Raw genomic sequence first — 21440 nt, 5'->3', positions numbered from 1 at the left:
AAACCAGCCTAGAAATAAAGCAAAGAGGAAAAGGTACAGGAGGACTCAGTAAAACACTCTGATTAGAGACAAGAGTTTTAAAAGTACTGCAGTATTAAAGAAAAAGAGAGGTTGCATATTTTCGGGTATTAGCAGTAATTCATTAATTTAAATGTTTAACAGCATATCTGAAAAACATAATACTTACATCAGTGGAACATAATTGTATTACATGGTTTAATTTGTAACATTTTTCAGTCTAGCTTCAGATTTATTTTTTTTCATTGTAAATAACAAAGCATCTGATCACATAATTCCTACACAGTCAAACTTCTCATAGCTTGAAAGGAGACTTCAGGTCTGACAGGAAGCAACTATAATTTTAGTTTTAATCTTTAATTTTCTCCCCAACTAGAGGGGGTTTATGCTAGTGTAATACCTGAAGCAGCCTGTTGTTATTAGGTATGTAGTACAGCAGAAGCTCGGAATTTTTTTGCTGTCTCAAGTAACCAGGTAATAACCAAATGGGAGGGGTTTTTTTTTAATCTGGATTCATCTGGGCTCTGTCTTTTTGTTATGCAATTTGAGACACTTGCTTTGTTCTTCAGAGTCCCCATGGTTTGAAGTGTAAGTGTCAGAAGAGATGGCACAGAGCCTTTCTCTTGCCAGAAGGTTGTGCTGTCGTTCGAGCACCCTTGAGCTACTGGCTGACATTGTAAAGGTGCTTCCCTCTAACTTGGAACCAGCTTTGTAGCCGTGCTGCTGGCAGGGGCTGGCTGGTGTTGATGCATCACTCTCCCCACCAAAGAATAAAAGCAAAAGGGATGAGGAGCTGTGGCAAAGCTATGCGGAGGGGAGGGTGCCCTGGCCATCCTCTCCTTCCCTCCGCTTGCTCTGGCTGCTCAGTTTCTTAGCAGCATATGGGCTGAGCTGAAAAGACAAACTCCATCCCAGCCCCAGCCAGTGCATCATGCTCAGTCCCGGAGATCCTTGCTGCAAGAGGAGCAGGACAGGCAGAGGTGAAAGGCAGAGGAAGGGGTGGTCAGGGTAGCGAGAAGAGCCTGCAGAGCTCAATGGTGAGAAGCTAGGTTGTCCTGCAAGGAGGTGAGTTTAGGAAATGTTTCGGGAGCTGCTGTGGTTCTGGTAAGGGGTTGGACCCAACTGATCCTGGCTGTGCTTTGACAGAGCACCAGGGAAGGGAGCTGCCGGATGGCCAGCTGCCAACCAGGCCCACACACACAGGGACACACAGGGCTTCACAGACCCACAGGGGGACTCGCTGAGGAAGAGAAGAGCTTTTTGGTTCAGACAGGGGGAAGGATTCTTGCCAATACCCAGCAGCCTGTGTTTTTGTATACAAGTATTTGTTCAATGATGTGAAACCAACCACGCCTTTCTTTTGAAGTGTGCTGAAGCTCTGGGATCACCGATGTAGCCTGCATGTTTCTGAGTTATTGTGTAGCTTTTTTTGCATGTTCTTGACAGTGGTGATAAAATCTTTCATCTTTTTTTTTTTTTTCCCCGCTCTCTTTATTCTTTGAAGGTTATGTTGCCATGGGAGCTGTTCTGCCCTCTTTCTGGGGACAGCAACCGCTTGTTCAACAGCAGTTGGCCATGGGTGCTCAGCCTCCAGTTGCTCAGGTGATGCAGGGAGGACAGCCGATAGCGTGGGGCCAACCCGGTATTTTTCCTCCTACTCAGCAACCGTGGCCATCTGTAGCTGGTCAGTTCCAACCGACTGCCTTCATGCCAACACAAACTGTTTTGCCTTTACAAGCAGCCATGTTTCAAGGTACCATTGCTCCTATAGCTACTGTTCCACCCACAAGTGATTCCAACAGATCGAGTCCACAGACAGACAGGCCCAGACAGAAAATGGGAAAAGAAATGTTTAAAGATTTCCAGATGGCTCAACCTCCACCAGTGCCATCAAGAAAACCAGATCAGCCTTCCCTCAGTTGTACCTCAGAGGCCTTCTCAAGTTACTTTAACAAAGTTGGGATGGCACAGGAAGCAGATGATTGTGATGACTTTGACATCTCTCAGTTAAATTTGACTCCTGTGACTTCCACGACACCATCTACAAATTCACGTGAGTATACATATGCTTTCAGCCATACTGTTCCTCAGATGTGACTGCTCCTCAAAGCATTTCTGTTTGTTTTTTTCATACAGTAAATTGCAACACAGTTATGGATTGAGAACCTTCATGCATGGTCTAGCTTATTAAATGTGTTCCATCATTCCAATAAAGAAAAGTATCAGAGAGCAATTTCAGAGACCATTGAAATCAACAGCCCCAATAGCTGCAGTCTGAAATTTAACTTGTAAGACGACAGTAATATATGTTCTGTGCTAGGGACGTGCAAGCTGATTGGGAAATGGCCATGACGTTCAGCCTTACAAATGGTTTCACTTATGTCCCATTCAAGCCATACTGTGCAGAAATTAAGGGACGGGTATTTGTTTTAATAGCTTGATGTGGGGAAATTATTGAAGAGCAATAAAATAAGCTTATCATGTTTATGGCATGGAGATGGGGGATTTTGCAGACTGCTGAAAAGAGAAATTCATGAGACATAGATTTACCAGGGGCCAGCTGGAGACCTTCTGTTTCGCTTACCTGCTATAGGGCAGGTGACTCATGCATCTTAATGTAATGTACTGGCGTTTCCCTGGTTCCTAAAGACATATGCCAGATGCAGCCAAACTTCATTTGGAAGCTGCTGAATGCAATCAAATATATAGAATTGGTAATGACTACTGAGTTCAAATTTACCTCTTGCAAGCTGCTTGTCAGAAAATGATTTTCAGTGGTAATAAAAGTTGAGGGCTCTAAAGCATGAGCAAATTTTGTGCTGCTGTGTCTTTCTGAACAAATTAACAGATATATATTCTGTTGCTGTTACCTTCATCTTTGTTTAGCTCCAACCCCTGCACCCAGACAGAGTTCTCCATCAAAATCATCAGCATCTCATACCAGTGATCCTGCTGCAGATGACCTCTTTGAAGAGGGGTTTGAAAGCCCGAGCAAAAGTGAGGAGCAAGAGGCTGTGAGTAGCAACAAGGTTTCTTAATACTGATCAGCTCTTTTTAGCTAGTAAAGACAGAAGTTACTTAAATGTTGTTTGGTAGTATCAGAAATAACTATCCTAATAGGGCTGGGTGGTATTTAAGGGGAGCTGCAGACAGAATTCACTTCCTGCTTTGGTTTTGATAGGTAATCGCATGATGTTTCTGTTGATATGCACTAATATTGCATAGGAGGAACCAAACTCAGACTTCATATGTCAGGTTATATATGTTAGTTGTATCCAATGTCCTCTTTAGTATACCAGCACTCACTTATCGGTGGTAAGGAAGTCGAAGTTAAACAACATACATGCTGAGGCTGCACAAAGAGATGTGAGAGTTTGTGTGTTAAAAGATGATGGCTGATGTTGTCTTGCACATTCTTGCATCCCAGTTGCTTGCCTAGTTACATTCCTCAGTGTTCTGGCCCTCAGTATGTGATTTCTTTGCCTTTGACTCAGTGGACCTAAGCAAGCAATGTTATCCAAGCAATGACTTTAAATCACAAGGTATCTTAGGCAGATAAGAGCCCAAGTGAGCCAAAGGCAAGAAGGAGTCTGTACAAAAAAAAAAAGACCCAAAGGTGCAAAATACCACAAGCTTGAACTATTTCTATTCACATAGTTTCACTGGCTTTCAGGGCCTGTTGCAATTCTGGTTTGTATGTCTGCTCCAGTACCTGCTGAAGTCCGTGGCCGCTCCTGCGTGGGCTCCAGCGGGTACTGGGGAGGTCCTTCCCTGCCTGCATCTGCTGTAGGAAACCGCTATGGCTTTTGAGAACATATCAGTGGTGAGGTCTCACTTTCTGATTTTCATGAGATAGGATGTACATGTTATGCCCACAGCATGAAAATAACCTCGTGTTGACTTTTCACTTTCTATTGTTGAGAAAAAAAGGTGTTATGTTCTTGTATTCTAGCCTGATGGGTCTCAGGCCTCATCCAACAGTGATCCATTTGGTGAGCCAACTGGTGATACTATAAGTCCACAGGTCGGTAGCTAGATAGCGCAGGTTGGGGTAGGTATCTGTCCTTTTTTTCTCTACACCTTGAGGTGCTCACTTACTCTTCCACCAGTGCCTACCATTGCTTTCATGGATGCATGGTTTATTTTTCCTTTCCATCTCTTCTGTTTTTCCTCTCCATTATCCACAGTGTATTCCTCATGCTCGGTGGTTTGCATGGCTTTTGCCATTCACTAAGTGTTGCAGCTTATGCAAATATGTGTGTTTCGGCTGCCTGCATGCTTTAAAGAAATGTAGACCTATTTTACTTTGTGTTCAGATTCGAAGGGGTAATAGGGAAACTGAGCCATTACTAACGATGTATTAGGCAGAACATTTTATCAAAACCACTCTGGTCTTTAGTCAGATGTAACATATTAAATGGAAAAAGACATCTTACCCATAGACATGACAAACATTAAACAAAATTATGTAATGATACATGAACATCTCTACCCTAAATTAATGTGATAATCAGTAGAAGAAGCACATTTATTGTCTGCATGTAAAAAATATTGAAATGGGTTTGTGTATTTTTATCTCCAACTGCAAGTCAAAAACATCTGAAAATTATGATCGTTCATATTACCATTGGCATCACTGATGTTTTAAAAATTATTCATCAGTGTAAGTCATTTAAATCCAGACAGACGGGAAAGATGATCTTTTCATCTTTTGTGTTACAGAACATGTAAGAAAATGTGGCTGCCAGTGAATGTTCTGTCATTTGTTTCAGTACAGTATATATGTTTTACCAAAAAGACAGTAAAGCTACATAGTTTTATGAGCGCTGAGCACTGTTATTCCATCCAAATACTCTCTAGCATTACTATTTGAAGGATACGTTTCATTATCTTTTCCCTGTCTGCCATTCATGTTTTGTATTACCCAAATACGTGATCCGATACGGCGTCTGTGCTTCAGCACAGAGCTCCTGGAGCAAGTCCGTAACAACAGCAGAACCCTTTTGGGTTTTGTACAGAAATTGCACTGTATTTACCAGTGACTTATCCACCTTGAGCCAAAGTAATTTGGTTTCAACTCCAAATTAATAGTTTCATTAGGAGTCAGTTTATTTTGTACATTAAATACGGTTACAAAAATCTTACAGTAACTTAGCTTTGATCCACTTGGGAGTAATAGGATTATCTCTTAATAATATGTAGTGCTGTGAGAAGGTGTCCTGGTTTCAGCAGGCAAAAGGCATCTCCCCCTCCTTTGGTTTCACCAACATAATGCTCGGCTCTTTCTTGGGGGCCAAAGCAAAAGTAGCATTAAGCTTTGTGTCTCATCGAGTCTAAAAATGACAGTGTAAGGATGAAGCCAAGCTGGGATGAGCTGCTCTAACAAGAGCGTCCATTGGTTATCGTACTCCAGCAAAAACTGCTTCTGCAGATGGATGGTGCTGCCAAGGCATTTGCCTTTGCCTGACCTTGGCCAGCACTGCCATCGCCGGCTATCCCAGCTTCAGATCATTCCAAGCGTCCTTTCCTTGATCATGAAAGAGGATTTGACATTTATCTGAGTCCCACACTCTGGAAACCCTCATAGATGTGTTTATTATGGTTTATCATGGTCAGGGTAATTCTGAAATTCATCCTGGGGAGGAGAATAATGATAAAATCTCTTTCTAATTTTCTGGCTGCCACAAAAGTAGTTAGCATCATTTGTAAACTGCTAGCATCACACACATTTACCTACCAGCAGTTCTGAATATAACTTGAAACAGTAGTTTAACTCTGTTAATGCATATTACCACATAAGTCAGTCAAGTGAGGGACTCCTTTTGTTCTGCTTTTATATAATGCTTAGTAAAATACATTCTTTTACCTGTCAGGGGTCTCTGGGAGCCGCAAGAAGAGTATGTTACCAGTGATTCCATATGTTTTTTCTAGATTTTTTGTTAATCCTTGTAGAGTCTTGCATAAAATATGTATAATTCTCAGAAATATATTCTGGAAAATGTTCAATAATGTTACTGATTATCATATTATAGTAATTCCTAAAAGCTGTAGGCAGGAACAGGAAGCTGAACAAAAAGAAAGCCTCTATCCAGTGAAGTTACACTGATATCATTGTGCCTCTGTTCAGTGCCATTGAGCAGCAGTCCGTAGGAAATCCACTTGCTAAAACCAGCCCATCTAATTCTGAAGCCTGCTTTCATCAGAGCAATGGAAAGTCTAATCTCCATGGAAAATTATCAATTCAGGACTCACTGCTGTGTTGTGTATTGAGCTCCACATTTGGAGAGAAACTTAATGGGGAGAAACATGTAGTACAAAAGAATCACAGCCTGCATAAAAGCCACTTTTGTGTGTTCAGTGGGGGATTACTGCACTCTTTAGAACATGGTTCTTCACACCAAGAACAGCACAGTAAACAACTCAGATGAATGGACCTCTCAGAACCATGACATAGTATTGTGTTCAGAAATTTCAAATATATCTGTTCCCAGCATCTCTGTGACATCAGCTGGGCCCATACCATATCTTTACTTATCTTGATGTATTCAGAATACTCGCCTGTCTAGTAATTTGTACGCTGATCTTTCAAGGTACCTTAGCAATTTGGTTTCTTGATTCCTTCTGATACTGCATATAATCATTTAGAAATAATGCCATGCCACGTCTTTCAGTTACTATTGTTGTTTCTCGGGTTTTCCTCTCTTCTTTTTGCGACCTTCAACTTAAGCTCCCAAAATCATCATCCTACCAGTAGCTGTTCTTATGAGTCACTGTTCTACAAATAGCTATGGGTTCTTAGTACGTAAATGTGACATTTTATGGATATATTACATTCTTGTCCCTTTATGGTTGGAGATAAGAAGCAGATAGGCCTAACTTTACAGCTGAAAAAAACCCAACTCTTCGCAGAGCTTTTTATGAACAGCAAGACTTGTATTCATTTGTTTTCCCTTTGTTCATAAGCAGCATTGAGGATGGATAGTGATTTTCCAAAAGGGGTGAGGAGAACACAGAATGACTGTCATCTTCAGCTGATTGACATTTTATCCCTACTGCTCTCTTTAGATTGAATGTGGGGTAACTATGGTGAGAGGAGAGAGGGAGAAAGAACTGTATTTAGCTATGATTGTATTTTACATGTCAAACATTTCTTATTATTGACATTTCGGATTAAAGCAAGAAGTTTGAACAGAAGAGTTTTCACCTGGTCACCCCCTTTGCATCAGTGCACCCAGTCAGCCTGAAGTGCAGGGCGTTACGTGCAGACCCTGCTGGTGCGGGTATTTCTGTTCTTGGGCATCTTTCAGCATCAGCTGCTCACTCAGCCTCAGCCATGGGTCTAGCACACTGTGACACTAGGAAGCCCCAAAGCTCTGCAATTAAAAGCTTAGCAAAGGCTATAGAAAAAGGGAGCCTTTGTGCGTGATGAGAAAAGGGAAGAGGAGCGAACTTCAGCTGATGCCAGGCTTCTTTGGATACCTGTGGTTTTGTTGGCCAGCATCTCCTAACAAAGCATTCTGACTACAGAAAGAATAGAATAGTGGGGTCAGATATCACAAATGTGGTCTAACTCCATATGGACCACATGAACTAGTTCTTGAGGTCAAATTAGCAGCAGCCTGAAAATTCTGAAAGAGAATAAGACAATATGTGATACCACAATTATCGCAATAAAAGTAATTTTAAGTGCTGGAACAAGTGCAGCTCTATTGATATGCTGCCTAGTTCAACACTTGCACTGGCAGTCATTCATGAGAGATTCTCAGGAAACCTTCAAAACATTTGTTGGTAGAGTATATCTTCCTGAAAAAGTTGTTCAGTTGTTCTGTGAAATGTGTGCAGACAATTATAAGCCCTCAAAATATATTACACCCTTCATGATGCTATCAGCACTGTCAGGAGAGCAACAGTTCATTAGAATATTTGTCTATCAGCTTTTGGTGGTACTTCGGTGGCCTGCTGCCATCATCCATCTTTGAGCGAGTGCCATTCTTAGTGATAAATGTTCCTAATAATCTTAGTCAGCTCCAGGATGGACTACTATAACTCTTTATTTGGGCTGTTACTAGGAAGTTGAAAGAAAATAGCAACTTACGGACAAGGTATTGGCTTATCTGGGAGCTTAGTGAGCTTCAGGAGGGCATATTAAGATGATTCTGCATCCTCCTGTTCCTTCTACCCCCTTTCTATTGCACTAGAACTCTGGAGAGGCTCAAAATGTCCGAGGCTGTGTTTGCAGGGTCTGTTATTACAATTCATCCGGCTCAATAGGAACTGAATAGAATCCAAAGAGAAATGGCACGGTGTTTATAGGTGACCTACTCATCCTGTAGGCTCATTCTCAAACTAAAGACACAGCATCAAGCAGAGCTGTGAACCTGAGAAAGAGGTAGTGTTGTGTGTTTGGAAAGGGTTCACAGTTTGGGAAGTGTTGCTTCGTTTCAGAGAAATCCCTGAACTGTCATTTCAGTCCTCATGCTCATTTGTTCATCACCATATTTTCCAGGGTATCTGAAGGGACAAGACCAGAGAAGTTCAGGCTGCTCTGTGTAAAGAGCCATCCTACAGATCTGCCTTAATCTCCGCTGCTGCCATCCCCTTCAAGCTATCCATTTTCATCCACCCAGCTCATACACAGGTTTCTCACCTCGTCCCATATCTCCTACTTGAAATAGCGAGGTACCCTCCCGTTTCTCCAACTTCTTCCTCTAAACAAGAGACAACATACTCTTGTTGTGTAGCTTGTCTAAAGCCGTGCGCTTGCTGATTGGCAATCCAGCGATTCAATTAGGGGACAAGCTCTTCTAGCTTTCTCGGTAATGAGGTCATTTAAAAGTTCCCTGTCTTCTGCACAACAACTGATTTTAAAAAGGCACTTGTGATAATTCGGTATCTTTGAGACTTCTGAACATTTTGCTTCAAATTGGCCATTGAGTTCAAGAGTTCTGAAGGAGAATTGACAGATAGGTAGACGGAAAGTATAATTGCATGGCTACTGTTTCGTTAGGAAAAGGGCCCAGAAATAACAGGCCTATTTCTTGGCTGCAGTTCATTATTATACGAGAACGAAGATGAAGCAGGGTTCATCTTTCCACGTATTTCTCATTGCTTTTTCATTTTATGGATATACAGCATCCATCTTGATACTAAAACAAGAGAGACTTTTAAAATGCTAATAATTAAACTGGATATTTGAGATTAGGAAACATTCCTATGTAGGTTTAGAGTAAGAGTAGATCATAATCCCAAACTCTGGTCATAATCCCAAACTGGAATGTATGTATGCGCCTGTTGGAGGCTAACTGTAATAAAAACAAACAGCCGCTGGCTGTTAATGGACCACTAGGAATTACCTGTCTTACCACCAAAGATACTTAATTTGAATCCTGCTTGCCAAGTTTACTACGTCCTATTTTATCGAGTCAGCATGCCGTAAAGAGAAGACGCGTTGCACTCCCATTCCCTTCACTTGCATCCCCGGCACAAGACTCTCATTTTGGCTGGCACACTTATTTCATGAAACTCTATCATTTGAGCCTGCCCTTTCTGATCAGTCAGCCAGGATTAAAGCCGGTGCTGAGAATCTATTGTAAAGGGCAAAGAAATCTATGAGGGCCTCACCTCTACAATTCAGTACATCTTGCCTGAAGCTTTGCACATAGCAGGGTGCCTCGCTGTGATGAAAGGGCTGCCGATGTAAAAATGGTTTCTTCCTAACCAAGTCCTGTGTTATGTTTTGCGAGTGAGCTCACCTACACAGGCCCAAGTAGGTGCTGAATCTTTCAAGAGGTGTCCCCCAGTGATTACTTCTGCTGGGGAGCAGATGTTAATATCTTTAAATTGGATGCAAATTTACTTCGAGTATTTACATAATGTTATTCAAAACCATTAGCAACCTTGTTACCTCATGCAGTAGTGTACTATACCAGAAATACTTACTGCTTGCTACAGTCTTGTTTATTGTGCAAAATGTTCCTTAAAATGGGAAGAATAAACTGATTTCGAGCATGAAGTATCTCTGGAATATGTAAATGTGGCATACTTAGGGAAAATTCTCTCTTTGGCAGTTTTTGCAGTTAATTCCAGGAGACTTTGTAATTCAACATTTGCACAACATACCTGTAGCTTCCTGAATATTTAGCTGTCTAACTTCAAGCATGTATATTTAGACGTTTCTGGTCCTTTGCTGCCACCTGGTCAGGTACCTGACCTCTGAATTCATATCATCTTCCTGCAACATCTCAGTATTTAAAGGCTACTCTTCAGTGTAAAGAGCCCCATTAGTATGTGAGAGTACAGCTAAATGCTACTTTGATAGCAGCTTCCAAACATCAAGGAAAACATTTGCTTTTCAAACATCTGCCAGAAATTACGTATCTCAAAAGTTGATAGAAGCCTTCCAGTAGGGTTTAGCAGGAAAAAAAGGTGCTGCCAGTTGTCATCTTGGTTTCTCCCTGTGGGGGTGATGAAATCGCGTCAGAAGTGCTTCTGGGCCAATCCTATAGAAAGGAGAACACTTGAAGATGCAAGGCATTTATGCAAATTGGAAGCTTTATATGCTGTTTTATTTGTTCCTCTCTTCTTTTTTATTCTGACAAAGACCCATTCTTTCATACCCTTCCCTCCGGACCTGTTCCTAACACGCTGGTAGGAGTAGCAAGCAGAAAACATTGGTGAGATGATTCTGGTGCTGTGAGAAGAGTTAGGCTGGCCTGCCATGCCCTGTGACTTGCGTGGAGCGTGTGAAAAACGGGGGTTATTTCTGCTTCCAAGACCATCCCAAGTAATGCTTGTGAAAGCCCCCGCTGCCTGGCGTCATGAGAGAGAGGAGCTGTCTGTGAAGTCAACAGCGATCAACTCTCCTTTTGCCTCTCTTCTGTCCTCTTCTGCTCGTGTTTGCTGTGTTGTGTCGTTGTCAATACTGTACAGATGCTGTTTGCAGTGTTGGGCTACAGGCAAGACACACTGCCTGAATGATCTCAACGTGCTATTAGAAAACAAATCTCAGTCATTGACAAAAAAATTTGGCTGGGAAGATTGCACGCAATTACTGCAATTAATTTCCCATGTAGGCATCCAAAGGGGGAGACCAACTAAAAGGAAGACATAAGAGCACCCTTTTCATTCAAAATTCTCTGGTCTACTGGAAGAAAAATTACCCATATCGGTGAGAAATGCAGGCCTTTGCCATACGTATGTTCTTGTGTGAGCTTGTCACCTGTATGTTCAGATAAATGTTGACTATGAACAAAAGAAGTACCTAATTCTAAAGACTGCCTCGTGCTGTTGGAAGTGCTGATGGCCTCTGATGAGCTCCTCCTCCCCTTCTGAGGGTGTAGAGTTCCCTGACACCTTAGGACGCCTGTTATTCTGCATATCTTAAAGAGATTTGAGGACAGGTCTAAAAAGTACACTTGACATTTTGAAAAGCTCTTTTCCACCCCCACACCCCCCCCAAAAGACATTTGAAAAACTGACATCTTTTGTTCCAGAGGGATGTTCTCCCTCCCTCCCTCCCCCTTTCTTCTCCTTCCTTTTCGCTTCCCCTTGCAATCACCTCAGGTTCAGCAAATGCCTGAAGAATGGCCTTGTGTGTGTCAGGTTCCCACATTAATTAGTACAGATTTTCTCTGAACTAACTGTGATAGATCATTCTGCCAGTTTCGTGTCTGTAGTACATGAAAATTGGCATAGGTAGACCTAGCACACAGTGTGTGAAATGCAGTTATTTACTCTCAGTCATCTCTTCTGATTACCTTCAGTTTTTCAAGGTCACAAAATATATTTGCTTCTTGCTGGGGATAATTTCAGCAGCCTTTATTTAATCATTCCAAAGGATTTGTCTCATCCTCTCATAATGCTTAGTAGTGTACTCAGGGCTTCATGTAGGCAGAGGATGGGGAAGGGAAATCTCTGCAAGCTCCAGAAATGTAGTAATTTCAAGGAATAAGCAACAACTTTGCCTCGGTATGGAGGAAACATCATATTTTGGGTTTGTTGTGTTGCTCCTCATTCGACACGAGATGCGTAGTGAGGCAGGACAGAGCACCGGGACAGGACACAGCCCGGAATGCTGGCCAGGCACCCTGGGCACAGAGTAAAGATAGCCCTATGGATCCATCTTTGGGCTGTTTTTCTCATCAGCAGCATCGTTTTTATAAGCAGTGATTAAAATCCTGTGCCATCCGCTGCTAGACATTTCTGTGCTCCACAGTGCCCAGCGGTTTGCCAGCCTTCAGAGGTTTTCTTGCTCAAAGTCGGCTTCTGCTGATGCTGCTATAACATGAGTTGATTCTAAGTTGGTTAAATTCAACGTCGTGGCATGGTATTTGAATATTTATCAAGCTGTGGAGAGTTAATGCAGTATGGCATTAATTAGCCTTTCTGCCTGTCTCGTTCTTTTTTTAGATGTCATTCTTAGTTTAATAAATTAGTTTCTGGAAATTAAGTAGAATGGATTCCAGGGTCCATGGCTGGTTTGCTTCCCACTGCAGCCAAGATGAACACAGTATTAAGAAAGCACAGGGTGTCAGCTACGAAGCAGCACTAAAGACCATGGCAGCTTTCCCCCCCACACACATCCAGGAAATTCCCAAGGAAGTATCTGTTAGCAAATCGACACGCTTTCCTCCCGGCTTTAATGATTGTACTAATGGTTATACAGACTCCTAATCAAACTGCACGGAGCTAGCTTTCCTCGTTCTTCATAGGCGTCTCACATTGTTATTTTAAATCCCGTCACAGCTTCATTAGTTCAGCTTTCAGCGGCGGTTTGTGTTTGCAAGTGTTTTTCTCCATGAGTTGCATAAAACCCACAGCGATGCTCTGCTGCTGTGCTGCCGGGGGGGTCTCAGCCTGGTACGAGTAACAGCGTTTTACACCAGCTGCATTTCTGGCCTGTAAACTTCAAAACATCTAGTCATATAAATATCATTTCATTTCTTCATATGTCTATGCCCAGCAATACCTCCTGAGGATCGGTGCACGACCAATACTGGAAGAGGAAATTGATAGTAAGCATTCATTTTCTGAAATAATGTCACATTTGCTTCACAATTCAACTGGGGTGCCGTGATCACTCAAGGCAGCACAGAAAACAAACACTTCCTTTGGGTTTTGACTCACAAGGTATTGCTGTTCTCAAGCAGATGTTCTAAAAATGTTCTAGAGACTGTCCGGAGACATCTCGGCTGATTTTATTTTTGTTATCCCCAGGAAGCAGAACCTCTCTACGCCCAGATCAACAGACCTAAGAAATAGCATTGTTACAGGCTTGTGGTGCTCCAGGACTCAAACGAAACCCAACAACCTGGCAAGCCTTTGGCTTCCATGCTTTTTTTCCGATTCATTTTGTCTGACAAGGAGAGATGATTGCCCTCCTGGACTGGCTCTACGAGTGTTCCTGATGGTGTTTTTGGCAACCAATGGCAGATTCCTGTGGCAGCACAAAGCAAAAACTCGCCCTGCTTATCGTACCGTGAGTCCAGCCCCGTCCACACAAGTCGTGGGTATCCAGACTAGGAAATCTTACTCCTCGATCTTCTTTTAAACCTTTGGTATCTTCTGTATGCCACATATAGATAATGAGCATCTGAAATTTGTTGAGTATTAGACATTCTTTTTCTTTTGAGCAAAAAGCAGCATCTGTATGTAGCAGTGGCATTATCATTCCACAGCCTTTTGGGCACAAGTCGGCACTTTTTACATCATGGTGACATGTTTTTCATCATCATTTACATCAGGCTGATCCTGACTTCTTTTTTCCCCCACCCCCTCCCTGTGTAGACATCTATAAACCACCACCACAACAACAAAATACTGGCAGTGTCATATTTTATTTTTTTTTTCATTTCTTATTCTGTAGTTTTGTATGAGAGACAAATCTAACAGCAAAATGCCTCCTGTGGAAATGATTCCTAACTTGAAACCACAGAACCGAACTCGGTTGTCTGTCCATCCTGACTGAAAATGTTGCCAAATGGACCTTTAAGTTCTAGCGCATCATGAGGAAGAAATGCTGCTTTCTGTTTGAATACTCGTGGGTAGAGAAAGGACATCGAGTCCCACTGAGGAAAGACAAAAGAGTCAGTATTTCCTAGGAAACTCTAAACAAAGTGCAGAAAAGGAATATTTTTATTTCTTCAGTATCTTGCTGCTGTAATGCTATGCAGACAAGTGTTTTCTTCTCTGTGTGCCATTTTTGATGAAAAAAAAATATCATTTGCCAAATAATACTGGTGTGATTCTGGTTTAGGAATTTGGATGAAGCGGACTTTACAAATGGGACAAGGATGGCATGGATTTTGGAATAACAAACTGATTCTGTTGATCAAAATGTTCATCTTTATCACTTTTTGTACATCAGAAAAATCAAATGGGATTTTTATTTTATAACTTGAAAAAAAATCTTACTGTTAAACTCTTTAAATGTTTAAGGGGAAATGGCTTTAAGGAGTTCGAATGAAAATTGCCAGGTTTTTTGTAAATATAAATGTTATGAAAATTCTTTTACTAATGCCATTACACTGTAGAGAAGGTAGCAAGTTGCAGTGCTTGGGAGGTGTGGCAAACCCAATTTGTGGTTCTCACATCACATACTCTTTTCACATGCTTACGATAATGGGCTGAAGCTCAAGCGCATTTGCCAAAAGCAGTCAGCTTGTCGGCGACTAGTGAAATTAATGGGAACACATGATTTTATGATCTAGCGTTATCACCCAGACGTACTCCACTTATGAGAAATCACGTTTCATTGACATTACTTTGAACGTCTGCATAGAAGTCATCAAACTGTTTACACACAAAACAAGAATTTAAAACTTCCTTTTTTTACATTTATGAAGCAAAAGTGCAGTGTTTGGGTTCATATGTTTAGCACATGATTTTCATAAAGAATCTATATATTTTTGCCCTACAGAGAATTGTTATACAGGTCAAATGTGTTTTCCTGATGTTCCTATGCAGTTACAGTATATTGAATTTAGTGGTTTAACACTAAGAAGAAAAAGAAGAAAAAAAAAGAAAAAAAAAAAAACAGAAAAAGGAAAAAAAGGGTAAAGAAATCAAATGATTAATCAGTTTTAAGGGTTATTGTGCAGATTTTGTTTTTAAATTGACACATTAGGATTTACATTTTTGTCATGATTAAAATAGGCCTGGAGTTATAAATATTTTACTTTCTTTCATCTCTGTTATAAGCTAAAAATGGTTTAGAAGACAGAATAAATGGGGTGGCGATTGTTGATATGTACAACCAAGTCTCACAACATGATTCCAGTCTTTTATTTTGATTAGATAAATTAGAGCAATGTGCGTTACAGAATGTATGTGAATGAAAAATTAGCTGTGAATAGACCTAACCTGCGGAGAAGAGAACTTTTATCCCCATTCATGGTCATTTGATGCTTATTCCTTAGTCATGTGCACACAGCTTTGTAGCAAACCTTATTTTCCCATCAGAAGGAAGATCAAGTTTTCTAATGGAGAAGATAAAATAAAACTTGGCGGATTGAGTGTATTGGGATTAAAAGCAGAGGTAAAAGTGTTTCAGAAGGATATATCTTTTAAGAATATTTTCCTAATTTGCACAGTGGTGCTACTTTCTTCCGCAGTGGCTCCTTTGGGTTTTGTCCTACATACGGAACCACAAAGACAGTTTTGGTTCATCATAGACATTTGAGGTTTAGTATCATCAGTGCATTTCCAGTTATGGGGTAGAACAATGAAAGAAAAGGAAGAGATTTATGTCTCAGAGGATCATCCATTGACAACGTATTTGTAGGAAGCAGATCATTTACGAATAGGTGCCGAGGGAATGAGACTGGAATTTTAGTGTCTCATGAGAGACAGTTGGACCATCACCATGGACCTTTGTCTTGCCTTTACCAACGCTCATAAATAAAAACAAATTCTGAATTGTCTTGTCATACGAAGAGATCATCCTTGTCATGGTTGCGATGCTGAGCTGAGAGGACTGGAAGGCCTCTGCACTGTACCAGTATTGTAGATAACTAAAATATCCAGCTTGTGCAATTGTTTAATCCCTCATCCTTCACTAGCACTAATTCGTCACTTTAAATTTAAAAACCAGGGAATCCCAACAGCCATCCTGTTATCATCCCCTGTAGGTTCTTGATCTTTACCTGTCATGAAAAGATATTTTGATAGATCGTAGTCATCCAATTGTCTGATGAAACCTTGCATCTAATAACGTACTGGGCACCTTCTTTGCAAAAATGTTTACTCCGTGGTTTTCATTCATTTTTATTTCTGCATTCTGACACATATTTTTTTAATAAATATGAGAAAGATAAAATGACTGTTGCAGTACATTTCTAAACCTACTTTAACTTTACCTCAGATAATGACCACTTGTTAACATACACGGACACATTATTTTTAACTTTATGTATAATGCATTCAGCAACAACAAAAAAAAAAACCAACAAATTTTTAGAAATTTTCCATTAATTTCTGTAACACACCATGTAATACTGTTATGAATAAAAACATTTTTAAAAGGCGTCATTTCAGTAAGTTTGTTTCATGGCTTTTGCTCTTCTGTGATAATTCTGCCACTCTTTCAGCTCAGTGTTGGTGTCTGTCATAGCCAATATTTTTGACGGTGGAAATATCTGGGAAAGGAGAAAAAGAAGTGCGTCGATTTGATCGATACCTAATCTTAATTACTCTCAGTTGCTTGTCTTGGAAGTGCTTAACTTGCTGCTTTTAACTGCTGCCTCCATGGTTTTGGCCTCTTTTCAGGTGTTTTAGGACGAGCATCCCAAACCAGTATATATTTTAGTCACCTCTTGTAAAATCGCACATTCTGGGTGCAGAGCACGCTGTGTGATGCTACCGAAGCTAGAGTACCTTTGTGGCACGAGCAGCTGCAATTATTTTGCTCACATTTTCCTCTTCAAGTAAGATTTCAAATTAAAAATGTGCATTTAAACATGACAGTTTTGGAAGTAAAAAAACCCAAAACTTTCCAGTAATATGCACAGAACTGTGAGCAAAGGCTTAATCCAGTAAAAACATAATAATGATACCGCTTCATATTGCAGTTGGACGTTTACTGGTTGGGGCAATGCATAGGGTAGGCTGAAGTGTTTTGCTGGTGTGAAACTCATGATGCTGCATGCAAAATAAAATTATTTTATATTCAGAGATACCGAGTACTGGATCTCTCAGTGGAAATAAGGAATAGTACCATTCTTTGCCAGGAGAGTAATGCAAATATGCAAGATACCACATTGAAATTTAAGGGTAAGAAGTATGTGTTTATATATAGACAGAGAGAAGGATGTGGATATGTGCACATATATTTTATTGTATTTCTTCTTCTTGATGTCTCATCCTTTTCTCTTCCACCAGAAATGTCCAGTAGGTCATGCTGAAACATTCATTGCCTTTGTCGATGAGCGTTGTTGAAATACGTGGGTCCCACCTAAGAATAAAGGTCGTTCTGTTGTGATGAACGCATGCTAGCCTTAATGGCCTTTGGACCCTGTGTGTAGCTGACTGTATTTGGGTGTCCTTGGAAGGAGGAACACAATCTCTGGTTTCCGACGAGCTATGAAATGCCAACTTTAAGTGAAGTACGACACAGCTAAGCATGGCTTCAAACTGAAATGCGTTTTTGCAGTGTAGGCCAAGTCTCGTCTTGTTGATACTCCTCTGGTGCTCCCACAATGAAGCTGGAAAAATCGGACAACTGGCTTGTGTTGCACAGTTGCTGTGCAGACTCAGTTTAAAAATTGAGCATGAGCAGATTTGGGATGCAGGCCGGTGATGGTGAGGAACCTCGGAGTAGGAAGGACATGGCTGCATGTGGGCATTGTTCAGGAGGGCGGGGGGAAGTCTGATTCTCACTGCGCTGCATCAGTACAGTGTATTGCATTCATGTTACTGTAACTTGGCTGCGCTCGGAGTCTCTAGATTGTGTACGAGAGTATCCAGCTCAAACATGACTAGTGCAGTCAAAGTGGTTCCGATTTAACTAATGCTAATTAAGGCCACAGTCTCCTACAGTAGTGAGAATTTATTACCAAACAGTTTGCAGAACCAACCTGTGGTTTTACAGAAGTGAGGACTCTGCCAGGTCTCTCTTTTCCATGTCAGTGACTTCTGGGAAAGCAATTGATCGTATAGGCTGGGAATATGCAATTTTAACTTGCTTACGTTTGATTAAAGGCCAGTTTTATGTGCTTTAATCACTACATGGTGACAGTTGCTGCAACAGACAAGCTCACCTCTTTCTGCCTTTCTCTAGGTTGTGACAGGTATTTCCATGCACGATTTCCTTTTTTTGTTGTTGTTGCTTTCTAAAGAACTCCTGTCCTGTCAGGTTCATATTTTTTTGTTTTCTGGCAAACACTGTTCTCAACCAGAAGAATATCATTTCAAAGAGATGAAAGGGAGTATCTGTTGGCAATTATCTAGAGCAGTTTGAATCCATTGTCTACAATTGCTCCTCTAAGCTAACATGCAAAGCACTCAGTGGTGAAGGAGCCAAGTGGGAGGGCATGTGGCAGGCAGAAAATGGAGGGTTTGGGGGAATGTGTGAGCGAGGATCATCTACAGAAGCATCTGTACTAACGCTGTCCTTGCTGCTGCATGCACTGCTCCTGGCTGCTGGTTCTGCTCCTGTATGGGAAATCGGTGGGACTCAGCCCCTGTTCCTGGCTGTGGTCTGATGTTGCTGCTGCAAACACCATGATTTGTAAGAGTACTTCTGTCACCTCTCTTGTGATGAGGTCTTCCACAGGTTGTTGTTTTTTTTAGGGTCAGCCCCATTAACAGGCTTTTGGTTTTTTGTTTGGTTTTGTGTTTTGGTTTTTTTTTTAATACATAAGATAAAGCAGAGGGCTGGCTTGGGGAAGGAGAAAGGGTATTTTTTTCTTGCTTTACTGGCTGTCTGAAAGTGTGGGGAAACTGAATTATACATTTCAGCATGACAGTGAGGAATATGGGGAGATATCCTGATACGATTTCCTGAGTACCTGTAACATTGCCTGTCTCTTTCTAAAATTATCCTACTGGAGGCAGGAAATATCAGGTCTATTAGTGAAACGACTCTCCAGCTATTAGTTTTTAGAGCTTTAAATAGTCTTATCTCAATCGACGTGTTTGCCCTGTGGCTCATCTATCACCCCTAAAATGTTTTATCAGCACCTGGAAAATCTCAATAAGAAGAATAGTCTCAGATGTTACCCATTCAAGGGGCTTTCAGATACAGAATGTATTTTTTTTAAAAGGGTCTTTTAAGATCTGATATTATTTGCTGGCTTTTCAACCCCATTTCATAGCTCCCGCAGCACCACTTCTATAAATACTCCTCACCTGCAAAGAAAGGAAATCACAATAGATTAAAAGAAAACCAGGTTAACGGGCAGCAAATCAATGTCCATTCAACCTCAGACATTTGTGAAAATAAAGGATTATGAAGAATTATTGCCAGGTACTAGCTGTGTGAAGACCTTTTGTGGCATCTTTGTCTTCTTTAACAGATAGTTATTAGGGGTCTGAGAAAAGCTCTCGGTGTCAGGAGCTGGTTGTCTTAGAAATAAGCAGAAGTTACAGTGCTGTAAGGTGTTGCGGGTTTTGTAAATTTTGTACTATTTGACATGTTCAGATTACAAGCGTCTTGTTTTTTCTTTTAAAAATGCTGTTTCTGGTTCGAAAATGAGTTTGTGTGTGTGTTACCCTGCGGTCTAATGGAGAGGAGATGGAGGCAAGGGATGGGGCACGGTGGGTTTTTCTTTCTTTGTCTCCTCATTACTGCAGCCCCTGTCTTACTGTCTTCACAGGACCTTAGAATCAGAGCTTTCAGAGGAATTGAACCTATGCCCAGTTTGGGCTGAGTCGCTATAAGGCATTATTTTTAGTGAACCAGAAGTCAGAAAAGGGGAATTAAGTTCAACATTTTTATTTTTTTTTTTTACACCCAGGGTCTTTCAGAGACCAGCCTCACCACCAGAAAATAACTGTGTCAGTAACAATAACAGTGATGCAACAGTTAGGTGTAGTAAACATCTGGAAACATTCTTTAGGGGTTATTACTTGTAAATTTTGCTGTATATTTGCCACCCTGTGTTCTTCACCACTAAAATCAGTGGGCGAGCCTCCTCTTGCCTTTGAATGAGCCAGATGTGTTCCACAGAAGAAAATGCGTTATGAGTTCTGAAGCAGGGAATGAAAAGATGGTCTCAGAGAAGAAAAAAAAGGGAATTATTTTTGAAAAATGCACTAACAATGCCATAAAGAGCTGGTTGCTGGCTCCACTCTAACCTTTCCCAGGGAGGGCCTTTCATCTCTGATGTGTTTCACAGTTTTCCTTTGAACAGGAGACTGCCATTAAAAAAAATATATAAATTGTGTTTGGCAAAGCTGTATAGGTTTTATTTACAGGGAGCAAGGGGTCACAAACTTATGTTGGTGTTACGAACTCTGCAAAAGGATGTGTTTGTTGCACTTGAAAGCTCGGTGTTCACGGCGGATGCTTAGAGAGGCTTCGTTTTTGACGGTGATGAAACCCGCCCACAGTGACTTCCAGCGCTGTTCGCGCTGAGTGCTTTGGGACTCCCAGAACAGCTCAGCAGGCAGCCGCGGCTACCGAGTCGGCGACGAAGGAGGAACAAGACTGGGGAAAGAGGACAGAGACGGCATTACCAGGCGACGTTCCCGCTGATCCATGGACCCATGAAGCCCCAAACTGCGAGGAGGCAGAAAATGAGCTGTGGTTGTTGTCATCAGTTTTATGTGTCAGACCGACCTCTAATTAAACCAGATGATAAATTATATGGAAAACCTGATTTTGCTTTTCAATTCTCTCTGAAAAGTGTGTTAAAAGTGTAGGACCCAAGTGTCTTGTGGGTCCCTGCTCCTATTTTAACCTCACTTCTTTCTGCTGATTCAGAACCAGGCACGTTCCCCACTAAGATGCGCATGGGGAGAGGCAGCCGAACGGAGACAAGCAGCAAACAGGAGCAGTTTGCCTTGAGATCTTCACGCGCCGGGATCACTGCCTTGGTTTGCAGTTACGTCTAGAGGCTGCTCTGTGCTTATCGTCTTAGCTTCTCTTTTGCTGCCATTGCAATACTGGGTGTGCACTGCATTGCCCAGCCTGCAAAGGTCCCACGTATGGAGAGGTCTTTTCTGGAAGTGTGGTTTTGGTCATGGACAAATAATTAACAGCTAAATCAATTGTGTCAAAGGTTGAGCAAGCTGTATCACACAGGTCTTGGGTTCAAAAACAAAAAAAATAAGGCCAAAAAGGCAAACAAAAAGCTTTGCACAACCTCAGCCATCTTTCCTAACCGTTTGTCCTCCATGTTGAGAGGGCACTTAATCACTGACTGTGTGTTCGGGGACTTTGGGTTGAAACACTGGCTGCCTGAAATACAATCTTTTTATTCGGA

The 21440-nt window shown here is 41.4% G+C and overlaps 1 protein-coding gene across 8 annotated transcripts in view; it reads left to right on the top strand.

The window, feature by feature from the left end:
- The window catches only part of DAB1 (DAB adaptor protein 1), a 168019-nt gene extending 151478 nt beyond the window's left edge, over nt 1–16541 (top strand). For 5 of the 8 annotated variants that reach the window (XM_055815495.1, XM_027780429.2, XM_027780428.2 and 2 more), the window contains 4 exons: nt 1523–2071; nt 2905–3032; nt 3971–4042; nt 13234–16541. In XM_055815495.1, coding sequence (XP_055671470.1) covers nt 1523–2071; nt 2905–3032; nt 3971–4042; nt 13234–13278 — 794 coding nt within the window. In that variant the 3' untranslated portion in view covers nt 13279–16541. Of the gene's footprint in view, nt 1–1522; nt 2072–2904; nt 3033–3970; nt 4070–13233 lie in introns of all 8 variants that reach the window. The other 3 variants (XM_027780427.2, XM_027780430.2, XM_027780432.2) reach the window with 1 other exon arrangement.
- The last annotated feature ends 4899 nt before the right edge of the window (nt 16542–21440 follow it).

This window comes from Falco peregrinus, chromosome 10 (genome assembly GCF_023634155.1).
Source record: "Falco peregrinus isolate bFalPer1 chromosome 10, bFalPer1.pri, whole genome shotgun sequence".
Taxonomy (NCBI): Eukaryota; Metazoa; Chordata; class Aves; order Falconiformes; family Falconidae; genus Falco; species Falco peregrinus.
The sequence above is the reverse complement of the archived record's forward strand: the minus strand, read 5'-3'. Positions and strand labels throughout refer to the sequence as shown.